This window comes from Rhea pennata, chromosome 7 (genome assembly GCF_028389875.1).
Source record: "Rhea pennata isolate bPtePen1 chromosome 7, bPtePen1.pri, whole genome shotgun sequence".
In the NCBI taxonomy this organism is placed as follows: Eukaryota; Metazoa; Chordata; class Aves; order Rheiformes; family Rheidae; genus Rhea; species Rhea pennata.
The window spans coordinates 23,193,988-23,212,225 of NC_084669.1; the positions used below are offsets into that span (position 1 = coordinate 23,193,988).

General features: G+C 37.4%; 1 protein-coding gene across 5 annotated transcripts in view; it reads right to left on the bottom strand.

The window, feature by feature from the left end:
* USP54 (ubiquitin specific peptidase 54) overlaps nucleotides 1-18,238 on the bottom strand; it is an 80,890-nt gene that overhangs the window by 17,381 nt on the left and 45,271 nt on the right. For all 5 annotated transcript variants that reach the window (XM_062579578.1, XM_062579575.1, XM_062579576.1 and 2 more), the window contains 8 exons: nucleotides 15,151-15,297; nucleotides 13,937-14,086; nucleotides 12,320-12,488; nucleotides 8,652-8,822; nucleotides 4,366-4,497; nucleotides 3,747-4,127; nucleotides 2,089-2,320; nucleotides 754-890 (listed from right to left, as the gene is read on the bottom strand). In XM_062579578.1, coding sequence (XP_062435562.1) covers nucleotides 754-890; nucleotides 2,089-2,320; nucleotides 3,747-4,127; nucleotides 4,366-4,497; nucleotides 8,652-8,822; nucleotides 12,320-12,488; nucleotides 13,937-14,086; nucleotides 15,151-15,297 — 1,519 coding nt within the window. The remainder of the gene's footprint in view (nucleotides 1-753; nucleotides 891-2,088; nucleotides 2,321-3,746; nucleotides 4,128-4,365; nucleotides 4,498-8,651; nucleotides 8,823-12,319; nucleotides 12,489-13,936; nucleotides 14,087-15,150; nucleotides 15,298-18,238) is intronic.

Here is an 18,238-nt window from a genome sequence, read left to right on the forward strand (position 1 = left end):
AGGCTTCTTATCATGCTTGTAATTTGTAAACAATACTATGCCAAGATAGCCAGATCATTAGCTTTGGTAAGTAAAAGACTCCAACTGAATCTGCGTAAGTAGATGAAAAGGGAAGAAAATAATCACCTATCACAATTTCCTGATACTGCAAAAAGCAGTCTTCATTCTCAATTCAACTATGGCATTTATTCAAAAAATAAAATAAAATAAAAAAAAAAATCTCCCCTCCTCCTTCCCTCCCTTTCCCTTCCCCATACAGTCTCTGGAATAAAATATTTGTTCAGAAGGATAAATGAATGGAATGTATATCTGCAGAAAAGCTCCTCTTTAGCTCAATCTTCTAATTGTTATCCGTTCTCATTTCTGAATTTTAAAAGCCATTATAAGCTTCTTTTCAGGCTTCATCAATCCTACCAAGTTATTATGAATCATTTTTGGGAAGGTATTTTCCACTGATGGCAGAACACTGAATTATGGGAAAGACTAGGAAACACAGCTTTACTTTATTAGTTAAGTCAATGTTTAAAACAAATGCTAGAGCAACATGACCAAAGAAATATTCCAATAAATTTTTTGCAATCCCTTCTGGTAAACTGAAGTCATATCTTGCAAAGCTGTATCGTATTCCTTAACGTTTCTTTTCCCTTTCTTATAATTTCACTGTGAAGATAAACATGTAGAAAGTAAAAAAACTCCTCCAACACAATTTATCTTACAGAACCACTACTGTTGAAGTGAGGAAATACATTTTACCATTTCCAATGGGGTGCTGGCTGTTCACCCAGCTCCCAGTTGAGGTGGACTCCACTTCCAAGATGCTGCTGCTGTGAGACTTCGGAATGTTACGCCAGGCAGGAACCAATCCACCAGCTCGCTTCATATGGACATCCCTCCAAAAAGAGAATAATTACAGTTCATCATCTTACTAATCCTTTCAGGAGAAGCGAACTCTATATTTCTCAGCATCACAAAAATATTTATTTCCTTTTAACCACCACAGCTCCATGGAAAGAATACCTAAAGACTACCATAGGAAAACCTTGGGAGAAACAGGGGAAGACAAGGCAAATGGGGGAGGAGGAAGAATCTAAACTCCTTCACATGTTCTATTTTCCGTATTTGATTCTCTCTTGACACTGGAATCCCTGCAAGTCCCTGAGTGTAAGAAACACCTTCTCCTTAACACAAACCTTCAGTTACACATCTGATACAAAAGAGACAATAAAAATTGCAAAGTCTCCCAACACCTAGCTTTTCCTGTTCATTTGCTACACACCTTAATCCCACAAAGTGTGAAAAGAAGTCACAAAGAAAAGAAGTCTGGTAAGCATGCTCCCCTTGAGAAGAGTGTTTGCAGGTATTGGTATACCTCTTTGCTATTTACCACACATCATTTGCTCAAATCCTCACAGTTGATAACTGTGGAACTTGATAGAAAATCCCTACTAAACAGAGTACTTGTATTTCCATGGGAGAAGGTGAGAAGTAGCAAACACTAAAGACATACTTCGATAGCTGTTATCAGCAGGCTCTTGGACCTTAAAATTTACTGCTCCAGCCTTAAATAATCTTAGATTATGACAGTCAGAGTTGCCAGAGCCAAGGTGGGAAACACATTGTGCTGCCTATTTATTTTTGCATACTAAATATTGCAAATGTCTTGCAAGTCTTCAGTGAAGCTCTCAAACTGAAAAGGTCACAGATATCCCTACAAGACTAACTATTTCTGATTTTGTACAAGGATTATACTACCTAGTTTGATACTTTAGCTTTTAAATCATAATCTAAAGGTACAACTCTGTTTTAGATGCATAATTTTAGCTAACATTTCTCATTCAATCGAATTCCATTTCTCTTCCTTCTCACTGTCAATATTGCAGTAAGAAAAGGAATCAAACTTGTTCAGGTTCTTATTACGATTCTATTTCTTCCCTGCACAAAAAATCCCTGTATCACAACCTAGGATCACCATTTTTGGGGGGTCTGTTAAAAAAAAAAAAAAAAAAAAAAAAAAAAAAAACACTCACTCAACAGTGTTATATAACAACAACGAAAAAACTTTCACAAATGAAATTTGCTAAAATCTACCTGTGGGTGCTTGAGGTTTCCGACAAGGGCAAGTCCAGACTAACTGGGCTGTTGCTGTTGCGTTCACTGCTCTCATAGCCAGACTCCATCCTCTGTATTAGATGAGGACGCTGTTCCACCGTATGCTGTGTTCCCCGGCCAAGCATACCACGCTTATATCTGACACTTGATTGGCTTGATCTCGTTTCTTGAATAGCACGGTCCTTCACCTCATTCTCCATAAATTCTTTACCTGTCAAGATAAAAGAGCACAGGTCAGTAGAAGATCTAAACTTCTTTCTAGTAAATTATCATATTTTAGCTTTTCAACTGTGCTTAAACCAGAAATGTTGCCTTTTGCTGGTCTTACTCGAACTTAGAAGAAGCAAGGAAAAAAAAATGCTTTGATAGTGTTCCTTGTAACATTAATCTATTCAACAAATTTATTTTGGAATCCCCTCTGTGGTATAACTTACCATATTCAATTGATTTTTTGTGCAGAAGAGTAAGAATCAAATCTGGAGAGAAAAAGAAATCCCTTCCTCCCCATAACAATCTGTATTTGTGAAAGATCATTATATAGTACACTTAATTGTGCCATTAGTCTTTTTGGTTTATATTTGTTATTCTATCCTGTCATACCTACTTCAGACACTGCACTTTTTACATTGTTTACTTTGCCATTTACGATTTGAAGAGGCTAACATAATATTAGCTCATGTAAGACAGGCAAAGTGGTTTTTGTGCCCCCCCAATCCTTGCTGGTTTTAATGTGTTCCTACCTTTCTCTGCTTTACTCTCTTTCTTTCCTTTTTCTTTATTTTCCTCCTTTTCTGCAGGCCTCCAAATTTCTACAGCTACATGCCCATTAACCACAAACCTAATGACAGTCACACAAACCTCTTCCTTCTCATCCAAACTCTATTAAGGTATCTCAGAAAAGGAGTGTAGCAGCTCCAATAGCATAAGAGCATACATGACATGAATTGGCAAACACTTGCTCTCCATATCCTTCACAGTTTCAGGAATAAACCTGCTATTGATAGGGAGTAAAACACCATGATATATTTTACAGATCAGAGGAAAGGGAGTGAGGCACTGTGGAAAGAGAGAAAAATGAAGCCCAAATTTGGTTCACAAAAGATTTCACTACCTTCAAAAACCATACAACTGAGGACAAAACTTCTAGACACAAGTTGAAAAGCTGCTACAGTGCAAAATGGTCCCAGATGAATTATCGTTCACTGCCAGGCTCTTATCCTCATAAGAAGCACTCAGCACTAGTACATGAGGTACTCATGTCCCCATAGTCTGAGATGTCACGCAACAAATACCATGATGGGCCAGATGAACCTGAGACCAAACAGAAGACCGTTCCATATGATGAACTTACAGATATGTAACAATCTAGCCCAGGATCTGCTTAAGTAGTGCAGATAGCAATCTTTCTCCTACTATTTCCTTAAGTGTGCAATTTAACAAATGGGAAAACAAACAGAAATATACCGGAAACATGCATACCCACACAGAAACTACTCAAGGACATGACTCACCACTGACCTAAATGCCATGTTCAAAAACACTTCCCTATTTTACTTAAATAAAACCAGATAGTGGGAAAGTTACAAATTCCACACATTAAAGTACTCTGAAATAAATCTTTCTTCTTAACCTCTTACCTGCATCTTCAGAGAAGGGGCTAAGCTGGGTATAGCCACAATGTTTCCTCTTGTCCTTACTGAAGATGCTGTCTATGTTCAGAGACTCTCTTTTGGGTCTCCAGGTTGGCCGGTACCTGCTAGATGAACTAGATTTAGATTCACTGCTGGTACTCTCCATTTCCCAGTCTCGAGAATGTGCAGGCAGGCTTTTTGAGGGTCGTGTTTCTGCCTGATCCATACCACTCCCTCCACGAGGAGAATTCTGGTTGGTTTGAGAAATCTGCTGTGGTCTGCTGTGGATCATATTGCTGACTGTCTCTTTAAATTCCCTCAGTCTGCTGGTGCTGCTGGATGGTTTGGGGGCAGCTCTGGGGGCTTGTTTCTCCTTCAAGGTTTCTCCTGTGGTTTACAAAAGAGACAGCAAAGCAACAAAAATAACTTCAGATTAAACTAGCAGCCCTATTCACAGCATTTTTCTGCAGGCTTAGAGAAGTAATATAAGCAAAAGTAAGGAGATCAAAATGCAGACACAAACATGAAATAGGGAGAGAAATGTACATAAACATTGAGGATAATCAAAAACAAGCAGAAAAGGATGTTTATATTTGAAATAAAAAAAAAAAAAACACACTCTTACCTTCACTATGGTATCCCGATGACTGTGCCTCATCCGCTTTTCGCCGAGAACGGCTAGAACTCCTTTTGCGGTCTGCCAGAGAGCCCTTTTTGGAAATGTGCCTCTGATTACACTCGCTGTCAGTCAGGTGTCCTGAAAGGATAGAAGAACACAGTTTAGATGACAAGAGCCCTTGGACTGAGTGTCCTGTGTGCTAAGAATAGTAGAGCTCTCCTGATTCTCAGGAACAGCAGACGCTCCAATGCTAACTGTCAGTTTTTGGTAAGCAAAACTTTTGCTTTAAATAATGTGTACCCAAAAGTTTTTGGTTTTATTTTCAGGTTTTCTGTTTAGTTGGGGGTTTTTTTTTTAGGTCACAAAAGAGCAATAAGGCCCCTCCAAGGGGTTCTCTGATTAATGAGAGAACTCATCTACAAGGAGAAAAAGTAGTTGACTGCGCCTTGTCTTCCAGCACTCTTACATCTCTAACCACCACAGACACAAACCTTCTGAGCACAGTTTGCTTGCCGCTATTCTGTTCAGTGAAGGCTCAAACACATGAACAATTTACCATGTAATAATACATTACTGCACATCATCAGTTGCTCTGTGCTAACCATTTGCACTCCCTTCGCCTGCAGCAGATACTAAGTAACTCAAGTTAGTTTAGTCTACAATGAAAGAACCTCAGTTAGCTCTCAAGGGCTAAGCCAGCTAATTCAAATCTGCCACAAGCTAAGAGCATACACACAAACCATCAGCATGGATTAGCTGACACACAGCCATGTACCCTTACCATGGCTCATGTGCCCGAGTTCTAACATTCTCTCTTGCACACAATTTATTCCCTTTTACCTCACATCAAATGATAACTGATAGAGTATTTAGATAGGTATGACAGATTTTCGTGTTACCATTTCTTTTTTTTATTTTATAGTTTTCACACATTCACAGTCCTAAACCTGCAAGCACAAACACGTTTGTGACTTTACTCACGTGAGCAGTCCGAAGCAGAGATGCAGGATAAGAAGGGAATTTATGAATAAGCTACAAAGACTTTTCTCTATTGTTTATTCTACCAACTTTCATCGTGCACAGGATGATAAGAAGTGAAAATCTCTATTACCCAATAGCTGATTAACAGTCCCCAGACTGCACAATTGGTTGTTCTGAGCCTGCCCCTTTCTCTAGGGAGGTCGTATCATAAAAGTACAACACTGAACAATATTTGAAGTAGAATTTACAAATAAAATCATACCTTTGAGGCATATTAAAAAGCAAAAGAATAATTCATTTCAGCTATGGTTGCTACAAAAATATAACAATACACAAGTAGGAAGGAATCCAAGAAACAAGAATCAAGCAATACAAAGACTTGCATTTCTATTCATTTGTGAAATAGAGAGTGATTTTGTAGTTCTAACTCTTTAGGAAGACATAGAGAAGGTAGAGGAAACTAAGGAAATAACAAGAGAAATGTTGGCAGTAAAGACAAAGATGTACAGCATTTAGATGATTGGGCATGAGTCAGTCAGTGCTTTGGGAGAAATGCTTTCTTCCACAACATGGACTGTCATATATCTTTTATGGACTGAAAGAACTCTAGTATCTTGTACCTTGTAGAAGCTCCCATCACAAAAAAGGGAGCGTATGTTTTACTTAAGAGTGTAAAACTTCTCTAGTTAAACTTGTTTTCCCCCAAAGTTCTTTCATCCTGGAAAGAGTTTTTGGTTAGCATCTTTTAAGTACTCTAACAAAACAGTTAGAGCAGAGAATCTATTTAAAGATATTTACTTCTCCTGGAGCTAAGGCACTCTAAATACACTAGTTTAAAAGCCCAACTTTTGGAATGAAGGCTGCTAGCTTTGTTAGTATTTTCTCCTTCTTCCATAAACTGCAAATTTGGTCATATTGTTGCTGAATAATTATTAGCCATGGAGCAGAACACATGCTATGCTGTCTTTACCTGGACCCCTCTGGAACACAGTCTAATCCCAGGTAATTCATGAATAAAGGAAATAACTCCCCAGAAATATTAGCTAACAGTTTTCAATCACTTTGTTGGACTGACTGAAATAACAAGCCAGGATTTCTCTCCGAGTGCCTGCCCACACGCATACAATACATCCCTTGCTGAATGCATTGCTAAGTACCTCACACTCCAGGGATCAGATGGTTTAATAAGCAAGAAGTAATATTTGAAAGAAAAGGGGTTTTTTTTTTTTGTTTGTTTGTTTTTTGGTGGAACTGGATAGGGTGGGAGAACATGTTAGAGAAAGGAATGAAATCAAACAAGTCAAGACAGAAGTCCCATGCCCTCCCACTGAGATTTCAGGTGTATGAGTAGGGCAGCCAGAATACGCACATTTTTCTCAGCAGCAGAGGTTGGTAGGAGCAAGAGAGAACTTATGTAGCCACTCTTAATGCCCCCATCCTGAAGCACCCAGGCGCCTGAGGTCATACAACCCAACGGTGGTCCTTCCCAGGAGGATGATGTGATAGGACGGAGTCCATATTATTCTGGGTTGGAGGAGTGGGGTAAATGGCCATTAAATGAAGAATTCTGCTCTTGCCCAGAATGATTCAATAGCAGCAACAGTTGACAGTGATCAGTGTGGATGGCTTTTTTACAGCCTCAAGGATCAGCATTTGATGGCTGAGCAGTTGTATGAGTTGGCAGACTGACTTTTTTTGGAAAGGTGAAAAAAGGGTGAGTGGAAGAAGGGGGGAATGCCCAGATAGGTAACTAGCTAATGGGGACAGACCAGCTACAGCTAAGGCTGAATCAGGGAAGACAAGGTTAACTGAAATTAGGTGGTGAACGACGGGCTAGAGCTGAAGGGAATGACACAGGATAAAATCAGTAGGAGAAGAAAGAAAAAGAAAAGGAAGAAGTCACTAAAAACATAATGTAACAAAGTTACATGCTGAACTTCACCTGCAAACATGCTAGCATTGCAGGGAGGGACCTAATACAATGTTTGTTCCACTTTCTCAGGCTATATAAATAACGTGCCAACAATATTTTCAACTTTTTCTTCTCAGTGCTCTTAAGATCAACATAAGTTCTGTTTCTTCATCACTCTCAAATTCTACTCCAACTTTCTCACACTCTACCTAGAACTACGACTGCAAGCTACAATGCTAAATATTTGATAAAACATTAAAATTATCTTCAGACTATCTATAGCCATGGATTATCAGTTACTAGGACCTCTGATGAAGAAAAGAGTGCTGAAGAAAACCTATTTGAAACTTTTTTTCCCAAGTTTCAGTGTGAAAAATATTTGCTCTATAGATTGTTTCCAATGGACCAGAGATACACATATTGTTACAAGAGAGCAAACATTTTCCAAGCAAAAGGACAAGAACCTGATGCAATAACTGGAGACATTGTTTCAACAAACAGTTGTTGATTCAACGCTTATGGCCTCTTACAGAGCCTTTTCAAGGATTAACTAAGTAAATTTTTGGCTAAATTTAGCAAATCATATTTCTGATGCTTGAGAAGTTTTGATCTTAACTGGTGTACTTTTTCAGAAGTGATGCTGTAAGATAGCACTGAATGTATAAACAGGCTGACTGGGGTCAGCAGACATGAATAATAGAGAAGATCTAAACCTTCAGATTTCCAGTTAACCTCTTTTCAACTACAAAGTCTTCGGGTAGCCTGTTCTGGTGCCTGAAGGAACATAAATAGATAAATTCTCTTCCCACTACAGAGTCTCATTTAATTTGTCTCCACAGCACACGCAGGAAATCATCTTATGCTCCTCACTAGTGTGGTAAATACTGCTAGCACCCACTTACATACAGTGTCCTTAGTGCCCAAGTAAGGGAGTTGCAGGTGATGAGAGCACCTTTCCCAGACAGCCACTATTCCTGCAATGAAGTAACTGCCATAGGTAAGTAAGCAGTGCACACAACACATTAACAGCTAACTACAATGGCACCATACAACAGATTCCAAGTTGCAGAATTTTAGGTGCTAGAGTTTCGAAGAGCAGGTGGGATTGTTGCTAACAACAGTGAGAGATATATTAAGGACCCAAGGAAAGGTGTCTATTTATATTTTTGCCTGGCTAGATACAAAATCTACGGAAGTAGTCTACAAAATACCACAAGACATTTAAAACTACACCCATCTTTGTGAATACAATGGTTCTTTACAAATCAAGCCAAAAACATTTAGGATACTAAAACTGTTTACTATTCTGTTCTATGTTGTATATAAAGAGATTTTTCACTGAGCTTCTCTATAATCATATTTATGACAATGATTACATCAATGTAACAGTATATGCTACCTGTGTCCCTGCTGCTCTGTGAAGCGGCATCATTCTCCACGTTGTAGATGACCGTCCCCTGCGAGTCAGAAGAGAAGTGACTGACCACAGACTCGTGGTGCGCCTGTTTATAAGGATAGCTGTCTGTAGAGGAATCTGTCCTGGTATCGCTCGAGATGGAAGGTTCTCTCCCTAATGAAGGAAACAATGTCAAATTTAAGTCTCAATTTGGGCTAAAAAGTCAGGAGCAACTAAAAAAAGAAAACAGGAATGGAATACAAGAAACTAAAACAGAAGTTTCACTAAAGTTACAAGTTTAACCTAAACAGAAAAACAGAGTATCAAACCCACTCAAACTCAGATTCAAAAACGCTAGAGCTTATGGGAAAGTTTCTTTAGTTTGAGATGGTTAAAAAAACCAACATATCTTCTGTAAACTTTTATTTTTTTTCTTTCTGTTGACTCCAGATTTACCTCTTCATTATGCAAAACTAAACCATGTCCACTGGACTGTCAAAGTACACTTCTGTACCATAAAATTATTATCTAATTCCAAGTCTGTCAAATGTAATTAAAATACGAAATTCCCTGCCCCACAGATCAAAGTTAAAAAATTAGTCAAGTTCAAAATATAAGGATAACAAGACTATCCTAAGTTATAATAGTTAATAACACATTTTAATTATTATGAATCAGAAGGTTATCTAATAAAACTTTACAGTGAAATTTTATCAGTCTAAGGCAAAGTAACATGTTCATTCTTCAAGAAGCCAGTACTGCTCCACTACACTAGTGGAATACTGAGACAGATGAACCATCATGATTCAATTCCAGTACAGCTCTTCCTAAACTCATTAAAACAGGAGAAAAATACAGCCTCCTCCCTCCCTCCCTTTCAGTCCCTACAAGTAACAATCTGAATAGTTATAAAACAGATGTTTTATGTACGTGATGTACACACTCCTTTAGGCTATTAATTTCATATGTTTGTCTCAGTGAAGAAAAAAGAAGAAATTAAAGAAAAAAATATTGTTCTTTTTATTTTGAAAACATTCAGCTTGATGGTGCTTCACATTTTTGGTTACAGCAAGTCTTGTAGTTGATGTCCTGTATAAAGAAACATAATGGCTTCTTCCTGGATAAAAGGTTTACTGGTCTAGTAAAATATAGAATACAGCTGTTACAGGAGATGACAGTCACAGAAATAAAGGTGAATGCAGGCAACAGGAATTAGTGCTGTGGTGCTGCCTGAGTACCAGAAAACAATCTGTAAACTGAATTCTCTAGTCAACAGATTGTCAATAATATTAAGAGGAACTGTTTGTACTTTGCTTCACAGCATTTTGTACCAGCAGCTTTGACAAGCTCTCCTCTGTAATTTGTGGTATCAGATCTTGGTGTGATGGGATTCATTATTAGTCCGCTTCATATAAGTTCAGGAACAGTATTGTGATTTAACAACTTAAAAATAAGCAGATTTATTCATTTCTGAACTATGCACTTTGGATATCTGATAACACTGAAGAGATCAGAAGCAGTCGTAGCTGCACTTACAGAGAGACAAAAAGGCCATTTTAAAGCAGTATATTAAGGTAGAAAGTTTTTCAAAGTACTTTCTTCCAATATCATATTAGATTGACTATATTTAGCTTTCACATGTTCTTTTTCACTCCTGTGTTGATGTCAGCTGGATATCAGCAAGGCTAGAAAATAATTTATTTCATATTTCATAGGAAAACATGTACAGTTAGTTTTCTCCTGGCACTTCAAGCTACAGCGTCTTACGATTTCTCTCATCAGCTTTGTATCAATGTTGAACACTGCAGACAACATGAATAAATGTTGAGGGACTTGCCAAGTCTACTTTTGAGATGAAAGAGCAAGTTACTCACTAAAGCCTCCTGAGTTTCATCTCAAAGGAAGCATCTTTTTATATTTTAATTATATATATATATATTCATCATCAAAGCTTCCAAAAGTCATTTCAGGACACAATAATATAATATATATATATTATATATTATATTATATATATATATTATATTATATTATATATATATTATATTATATATATTATATATATATTATATATTATATAATAATATATAATACTTTGGTGACATTGAGCAGAAGGGTCACCTATGTATTTCCTGCAGACCAACCAGCAGAAGAGCAAGGCCAGTTTACAGCATATATTGACCAAAAGGTTGTAGAGGTGCTCACTATGGATAGACAACATAGAAGGCCCTCTTCTCCCCAGTCCAGACTTCCGAGTTTTCTTCTGAACAGGAAAATAAGTTTATAAATTGCAAAGCATCTTTATCAAGTGATGAGTGAAGGATGTCTTACTACTGTTTCTGTTTACATTTATTTTAAGAGATTGCAGATTTCTTTCATTATTACTAGATTGTCAACATAAAACCAAGCAGACAGCAAATGTTCTCTACAGAGTCATCATCCAGGAAACAGAAGGACAGGACAATTAGCTGTAGCCAGGAAAATTATAAAATATTCTTGGAATTATAGTTGTATAAATAGGCTAAATTCCTGGAAGAAAGGTATTGTATTTATGGTTTTAGTCTCGCCTTGTTTTTCTTGGCAACTTATAAACCCATCTTTTACATGGAATATTTTCTGCAAACATCCAAAAATAGAAAGAAACAATCATCTTTTTCAAAGCCATTACAATATAAACTCACACCCAATTTCTATTCTTCAATCTATTTGGATTGCAATTAAGTCTTTTTCTCAGAATGTATCTATTCCTCTTTAAATGACACCTCAACCTCAGATAGTGTGACCAATGTCCAAAATTTTCCAGAACTTCAATAAATCAATATTCTTCAGATCACTACTGGTAACTTCAGCAGAACTATTTCTAACTTCTGAAGCACCTAATTCGGACATATCCTTCTAGTTCAATGGATTGCCTAAAACGCGTGGAATTCAGGAAGTATTAATACGTTGAAGGCCTCTTAGATGTCAAAAGCTACATGTCTTCAGCCATACATGTTTTCTGACACAGAAGAGACCACAAAGAGTTAACAAGCAAATATGATCTAAGGGCATAAGCCCTTGCCAATCCCTTGCCCATTACTCTCTGGAAAATGAGTTCTCATCTGTTCTGTTACTTTACCTGAGTGAAAGACAAGCGAAAGCCTAATGATAACCTGAAATTGTTTTCTCTAAGGTTTTTAAAACCAGTATTTCTCCCCCTCCCCGCAACACATCCTTTAACCATCCTAGCAAAGGCCTCATTCGTGATGTGGCCTTCAGGTTTCCTTTCCCTTCTGAAACTTCCCTTCTGAATTCAAATTTACAACTTCCTTTAATTTTCATATGTTTGTGCATCTCTGCTCATATTCCCTTCCTGTTAAAACTGCTGACGGATTTATGAACTTAGTCCCTGGAGTCATCAGTTACTGTTCCTCTGTCTACTCCACAAGTCCTTCACTTCTTTTTACAAACTTTTTTTTCTAAAAGTTTACTATCCAAACAATCAGTAGTGACTTGGATTGAAAGAGAGTGGTTCAAATGTAAAACACTGAAATTCCTGTCCAAAATTCTAGATCAGTTTTGACAAGTGACAAAGACCTCTGCTAACAAAAACACACTTAAAATCAAAGAAAAAGTTTTCACACATAGCATTACAGTATAAAAGTATAAGGTATACAGGCCAGACTGCTTACCTGAGTCTTCACTATCATAGCAGATCCTGCTATATTGCTGAAAATCCACTTGGGGGGGCAAGTCTTGTGTTGACACAGGAGTTCCTCTTGGATCTGCATACAGCAGCAGCAAAGGCTGATAATGACCCTTAATGCACTTTGTCACAACATCTTTCCATTTTGGACCAATCTGAATTAACAACAAAAACACACACAAGAACAACAAGACTTTCTGTCATCACTTTTTATCATGAGGTCTTCTTTTTCTCCTATTTCTTTTATACAGATTGATTTTTCACTGACATTTGTTCTTAATTCCTTCCAAATCCAGTACTGAACAGGACTCATCAAGTCTGATTGTTGGTCACATGCTGGAAAACACTTTAAGATGGACATAAATTCTAAAATGTAACTGAAAGCACAACTATCTCTTAAGATGGCATTTTCATATCTGAGATGCATTTAAGAAAAATGGTATTATTTGTGATACCAGTTAGTCGAGAATACAATCTTAGAACACACTGGAACCAGCTCAACTAAAAATCAAGATATTCATCACCTTACAATTAAATGAATTGCAATTTCTGCTAAAAATAGAACTACAATAATACTCCTCTCCTTTCAGAGACCTTTTCTTCCACGCAAAGCTTTTCATCTTATGAAATGTTTTAACTTTTCATCAACAAAAAGAAGGATTTGGTAACCAAATTTCTTAATAAATCAATCAATCCATAAGCATAAACACAATTAACAATAAAGTGCATCTTATCAGATTTCCAGTATCGTGGCAAATTCATGTCAAAGCTAACCACTTTGGTGTGTGACCCTTTCAGCTGTTACAGAATCAATGCAATCATTTTCCATTTTGACAGGTTAGGCAGTAATTCACGTAGCCATGTATTAAGACAGGTTTCATCTAAAAAACTGAACATCTATTCCAATCAATTTGTTCCACACATGGATATTCTACTAAAGTGCTGCAGTACCTATCCCTTGGCAAGGTTTTGCTGCAGGGAAATGTGACTGTGAGGAAATGGAAGGATTAGACCTTTCCCTCTGAGACTCTGCTTGGCAGGACTACAGGAGAAAATTTTCCTTTTTCATGTTTGTGCCTTTATTACAAGAGGGAATAAAGGGAAAGAGGGGTGAAATAAAGCCAAACAAACTAATGGGATATAGTAATGATGTGCTAAGATCCTAACACTGGTGTCCAATGTCAAGGACCTCATCCTTGGTGAGAAAAAAAGGCACTAATATCAGAAAAGGAGAATGTGTTAGAGTACAATCACTACAGAAGACTGGCATCTAGGTATTTCAAAAAAAGAACCTGAAAAGCAGGAACTAAATAGCAATACTGCTTGCCAGTGAGGGAAAGAGAGGTATATAAGCCAGGTGCATATAGTAGGGTTTCAAACAACAGCATAAAGACAAGTCTGGCAGCTAACAGAAAAGAACTAAGGAGAAGGCTTCTGAGACTTCTGGTATACTTTTTTCAGAATGCTTTACTTTCCTCAGAAAAAGGACCAGAGTTAAGTATCTTGAGTGGACAAATACACATCATTTCTGGAAGTCTGTAGAAAACAGACAAGTAGTTAACAAGTTCCTAACAGATTATTTTTCTAAACATTATTTTCTCACCTCTTTGACATGAGCATCATCAAAGTACATCCACTTGCGGATTTTAGTTTGAAAGAAGAAGGTAGAATAATGTTTTCCATAGTAACAGATCATTCCCACCAAATACAGTTCTGAGTGCTTTGCTCTGTCATCAGTTACTCTGAAAAAGAGCTTCAAGACGAGAGATAAGAGAAACAAAAGAAGAACTTAATAAGATGTCCAGCATTGTACACATTGCTTTGTTTTTGAAGACTTCAGAATACTATAGAGATGCATCAGGTGTTTTTACTTCAAGAGATGGAGAGCACAGGGCCATAAACACTTAGCTAATCAATGTTAAAGCAAAACCAATGACATGAACCAGAAACAGCTTCCTGCCAACTCATCACACATCCAAGAACAGTCAGTCTTGAAGACTGTGGCTATCCATTAAGGCAGGCATTTACAACAATGACATAATCCCTTTTTAGAATCCGAAGTATGGTTATACTATGAAAATTTTAGAAGCAGCACTTTGCACTGCAAGAAGTTCCCTGTCTATTCTCTGTGTTATGTTCACTGATTATATCAAATATGATTAAGAACTATTCTTCATTCCTCTTTGCTTTGCAAAAATAATGCAGTTGATAAAGCAAACAGAGCTGACATTTATTCTGACTTTAGCGAAGAGAAATTTAAGACAATAGCCAAATAAAAAATGAACTGAAGATATATATATAGGTCCATAGAATCTGGCATACAAATTGTTTTCTGTTTTTTTAATTGACCACACTTTTTAAAAAAAATACACCAGGCTGATATTTTAGTGCATTACTGCTTTACTATAAGGACCATCTTCTATTTTGTAGTCACATTTCCATTAGCTTGCACTGATCTCATTTCACTATGCACTAATGCATAGATTTTTTTTTTGAATATGATGTCCCACTGTTACAATAATAAAAGAGTTGCCTTGTGTTATACCAAAAATTTAGCTCTCAAAATTCTTCTAATGCAGAATGAATGAATCCTCCAGAAGGATTCCAGGTCTCTACCTCTGGAACTCAAATACTACTTAATTTAACTTATCATTTAATCGTATGATGCCAGCCACCATTTCTCAGAGTCTGCTCAGTTATTTATAACTCCTAAGTATTATGACCATATCTTCAAATGAAGGGAGGATTTAAACAAGTTAAGAATCAAAGCAGGGGAAGGGGGGATGGGGAGAAAAGAAGGGGGAAGAAAATACTCACATCTCCCAGCTTAAGACAAGTGCCCAGGCTGTGAATAACATCCTCAGCAAGATCAGAGTGGTCTGAGTCCCAAACCAAGCCAATAGTGATAATCTGTGGGGAGTTCATCAGCACACGACGAATACGGATCTTTTCCCCACAGTTACTCTGAAGATTTAAATAAAACAAAACACTGAATACATATATTCTATTTATTGTAAGTTAGTTCAAGGCCTGTCCACATTTCAAAAGTATTGTTTCCAAAGAGAAAGCGACATAATGCAGCAAATACAACATGCTCCGTATCAGGACGGCAGACTCACGCCACAGATAAGGAGCGATAGCAAGGGTGTCTGGCATTCACGGGCTTTGAAGTGAAAACTGCGGATTCTTCCTCATGCTACTGATAGGGATTAAAAGGTATGACATCAGTAGATGCTTATGAACAAACACATATGAAAGAATCTGAAGACATTCTTAGAAATTAGAGGAAAAGTTCACTTTCTTTTGATCAAAATCTGAATGATGTTTACAGAGATTGATGCTTTAAATGATTGTGTCAGAAAAATACTTCAAGATGCTGCCTGCTCAAAGCTGGGTGGTTAGTCTGCAAGGTAACTCAAGTATCTCATTTAGACAGGATAACTTTTGGAGATAGGGGTTTGGTTATGCTGCTATTCAAATAGATCTGAGGAGTGGCTGCTAGATGATCAGGAGAATGAGAAGTGCTTCCCTCCCCCATATTGGTTTTTCATTTCCCACTTCCTTTCCCCCTCACTTTTTTCTTTTGCTTTTTAAATAAGCACCAGTGCTTCCTAACTGGCCAGTTTCCCTCACTCTCTAGGCAGAGTACTTTTCAGAGATAAGCTTGCTTGTGAGGCTAACAGGCTTGCAGTGGTCCTTCCAACTCACTGCACGTTGGGATTGTGCACCTCTTTGAAGTGTCATGAAAGAAATTCACTAAATTAAGAGATTATCACTGTAATTTTAGCAAGCAATTCATTATTGTTTTCCTTTTTTCAGGACAACTATGACCAAGTCCCTGTAGAACACTCACTCACTCCCCAGGGCAGTTACACATGCACCTCTGCAAAAAGACTCTCAGTACAAAACTGTTTTTCCTAGAATAGCCTCTCATCTCTACAGAAGCTAGTTTCACAATTGGATCTAATCACGCCTGACACTGCAACCTGGGAAGAGATCATGAAGGATTTTTCCCCACAGCAACAATCTATAAAATTAATCAGGATGTCAGTACCAATAATCAAAAGGGGGGGGGGAGGGGAGAGAAAAAAGCTTGGGTTTATTAAGTACAAGGCAGTGGAAAAAACAGAAAAAGACAAAAAGATTTTTTTACAGGTACAAGAGCGTGATATTTAAATGTACATACGAGGTTTTAATATTAAGATGTCTATATTTGCATGTTTTCAAAGTACAAGTGGTTTTGTGGATTACTTCACAACAACAAACCAATCTCACTTTAAAATTCTCTTCTTTGCTCCAACTAGCTAACTAGAATTTTCTGCAAGATGGAAAGAATGTGGAATCCTGATAAAAAGTCTCCCTTGCATGACTTTTAGGCCACTTTTAGCTAAGCCTCAAGAGAAAAAAATTATCAAATAAACAAAAGGCTTTCAACAAAGACAATGAGCAGTGAGGACTGGCAAGCAATTTTATCTAACTGATAAAATTATTTCACAGTTAAACAGCAGTTCACCTTAAAAAAATACTGTCTTTATGTTACAGTTCCCCTATACTTTGATTATTAAATAGCTAGGCTCACATGAATCTTCTGAACAAAAATCCAGTATCTTCTCATTTCCTTTAGTCGGATAAGTGGACCACCGTTAGCCTTTTAATCCAAAAGAGAAATGCCTACATGACCCCCAGGGAATGGGTATGCAAACCATTCCTGTTAGAGCCTCTATTCCTGCTAGAAGTACCTGTCTTATGTTCACAGCTCAGTTTCATTGAGGATTGCGGAGGCCTCTAACACTACCACTGCATGAAGCAGTAATTATGCAGCCATTTCCCGTTCTCTTCCTCAATACACAGGAAAGTTTGACCATCACTCTCCTTGCTCTTACACAAGGCCCTGGATCTGAACATGCTCAAATTAAAAGGTGGAACAAGACATCAAATTCTTGCTTTTGAAACCAAGCTCTTACAATTTTTTTAAAAAAATCCTCATTTTTATGTTTACATTAAAACTTACGTTAACCGATAAACAGATCAGCTGAATTTAATTCAGCTGAATTTTTTCAGACTTACTGCATAACAAAATGAATTTTAAAAAAAAATTTTAATAAAAAGCAACACTCCATGACTAGCAACTGGACATACACAATCATTTTTAACACTACTTTAACCACTGAAGTGGTTAAACACCACTTTATCATTCACCATGACTACAGCCCATGTTTTCTAGTCATTATCTCCTATACTCTGAAGAGCATACCTGACTCGGAAATCCCAAAACAATACTATCTCAAGTTTTCTGCAATGCGCTTTGCCTGTGACATAGCTCTTGGAGATTCACGACGTAGCCTGCAAGCCCTCATCCAAACCCTCACCCTCATCTGCTGCGGTATTCTCCGGCAGTGAGAACTGGCAGTTCTTTTCTCTTCCCCACTGACCAATGCTTTGACTATACGATGTAGTACAACAGTTTGGTCCACATTTTCATTCATTCCAACTGAGAGGCAGTAACAAAGTCAAATGGAAGTTTATCTAGGCAAAACAGTTCATCCTGGACTTGAGGCTGCAGCGATTAATATAAAAGCTCTGCCAACTGTGCCACAGCATGGTACTACCGGAAAGACTCTACAGGAAGCAAATAATTCTTTTTACATGCTAGCATTATAGATAAAGGATGCTGCCCTCAACTGGCTACTTCACAAAAATAATTACTGCAGAAACTCGGTAAATAGTGCGAACAGCATTCTAAAAAGCATAGCAATAAATAAAAATAATAATAAAAAAAACACTGCCAACTTACAGAGATCTCCTCTAAAACAAGACAGCCTCCAAATACTGTCATTTCTGTTTCTTTAAGTAAGATTCCAGAACTTTCCTCCTATCCTATACCCATTCCTGTTCTTACCGCTTT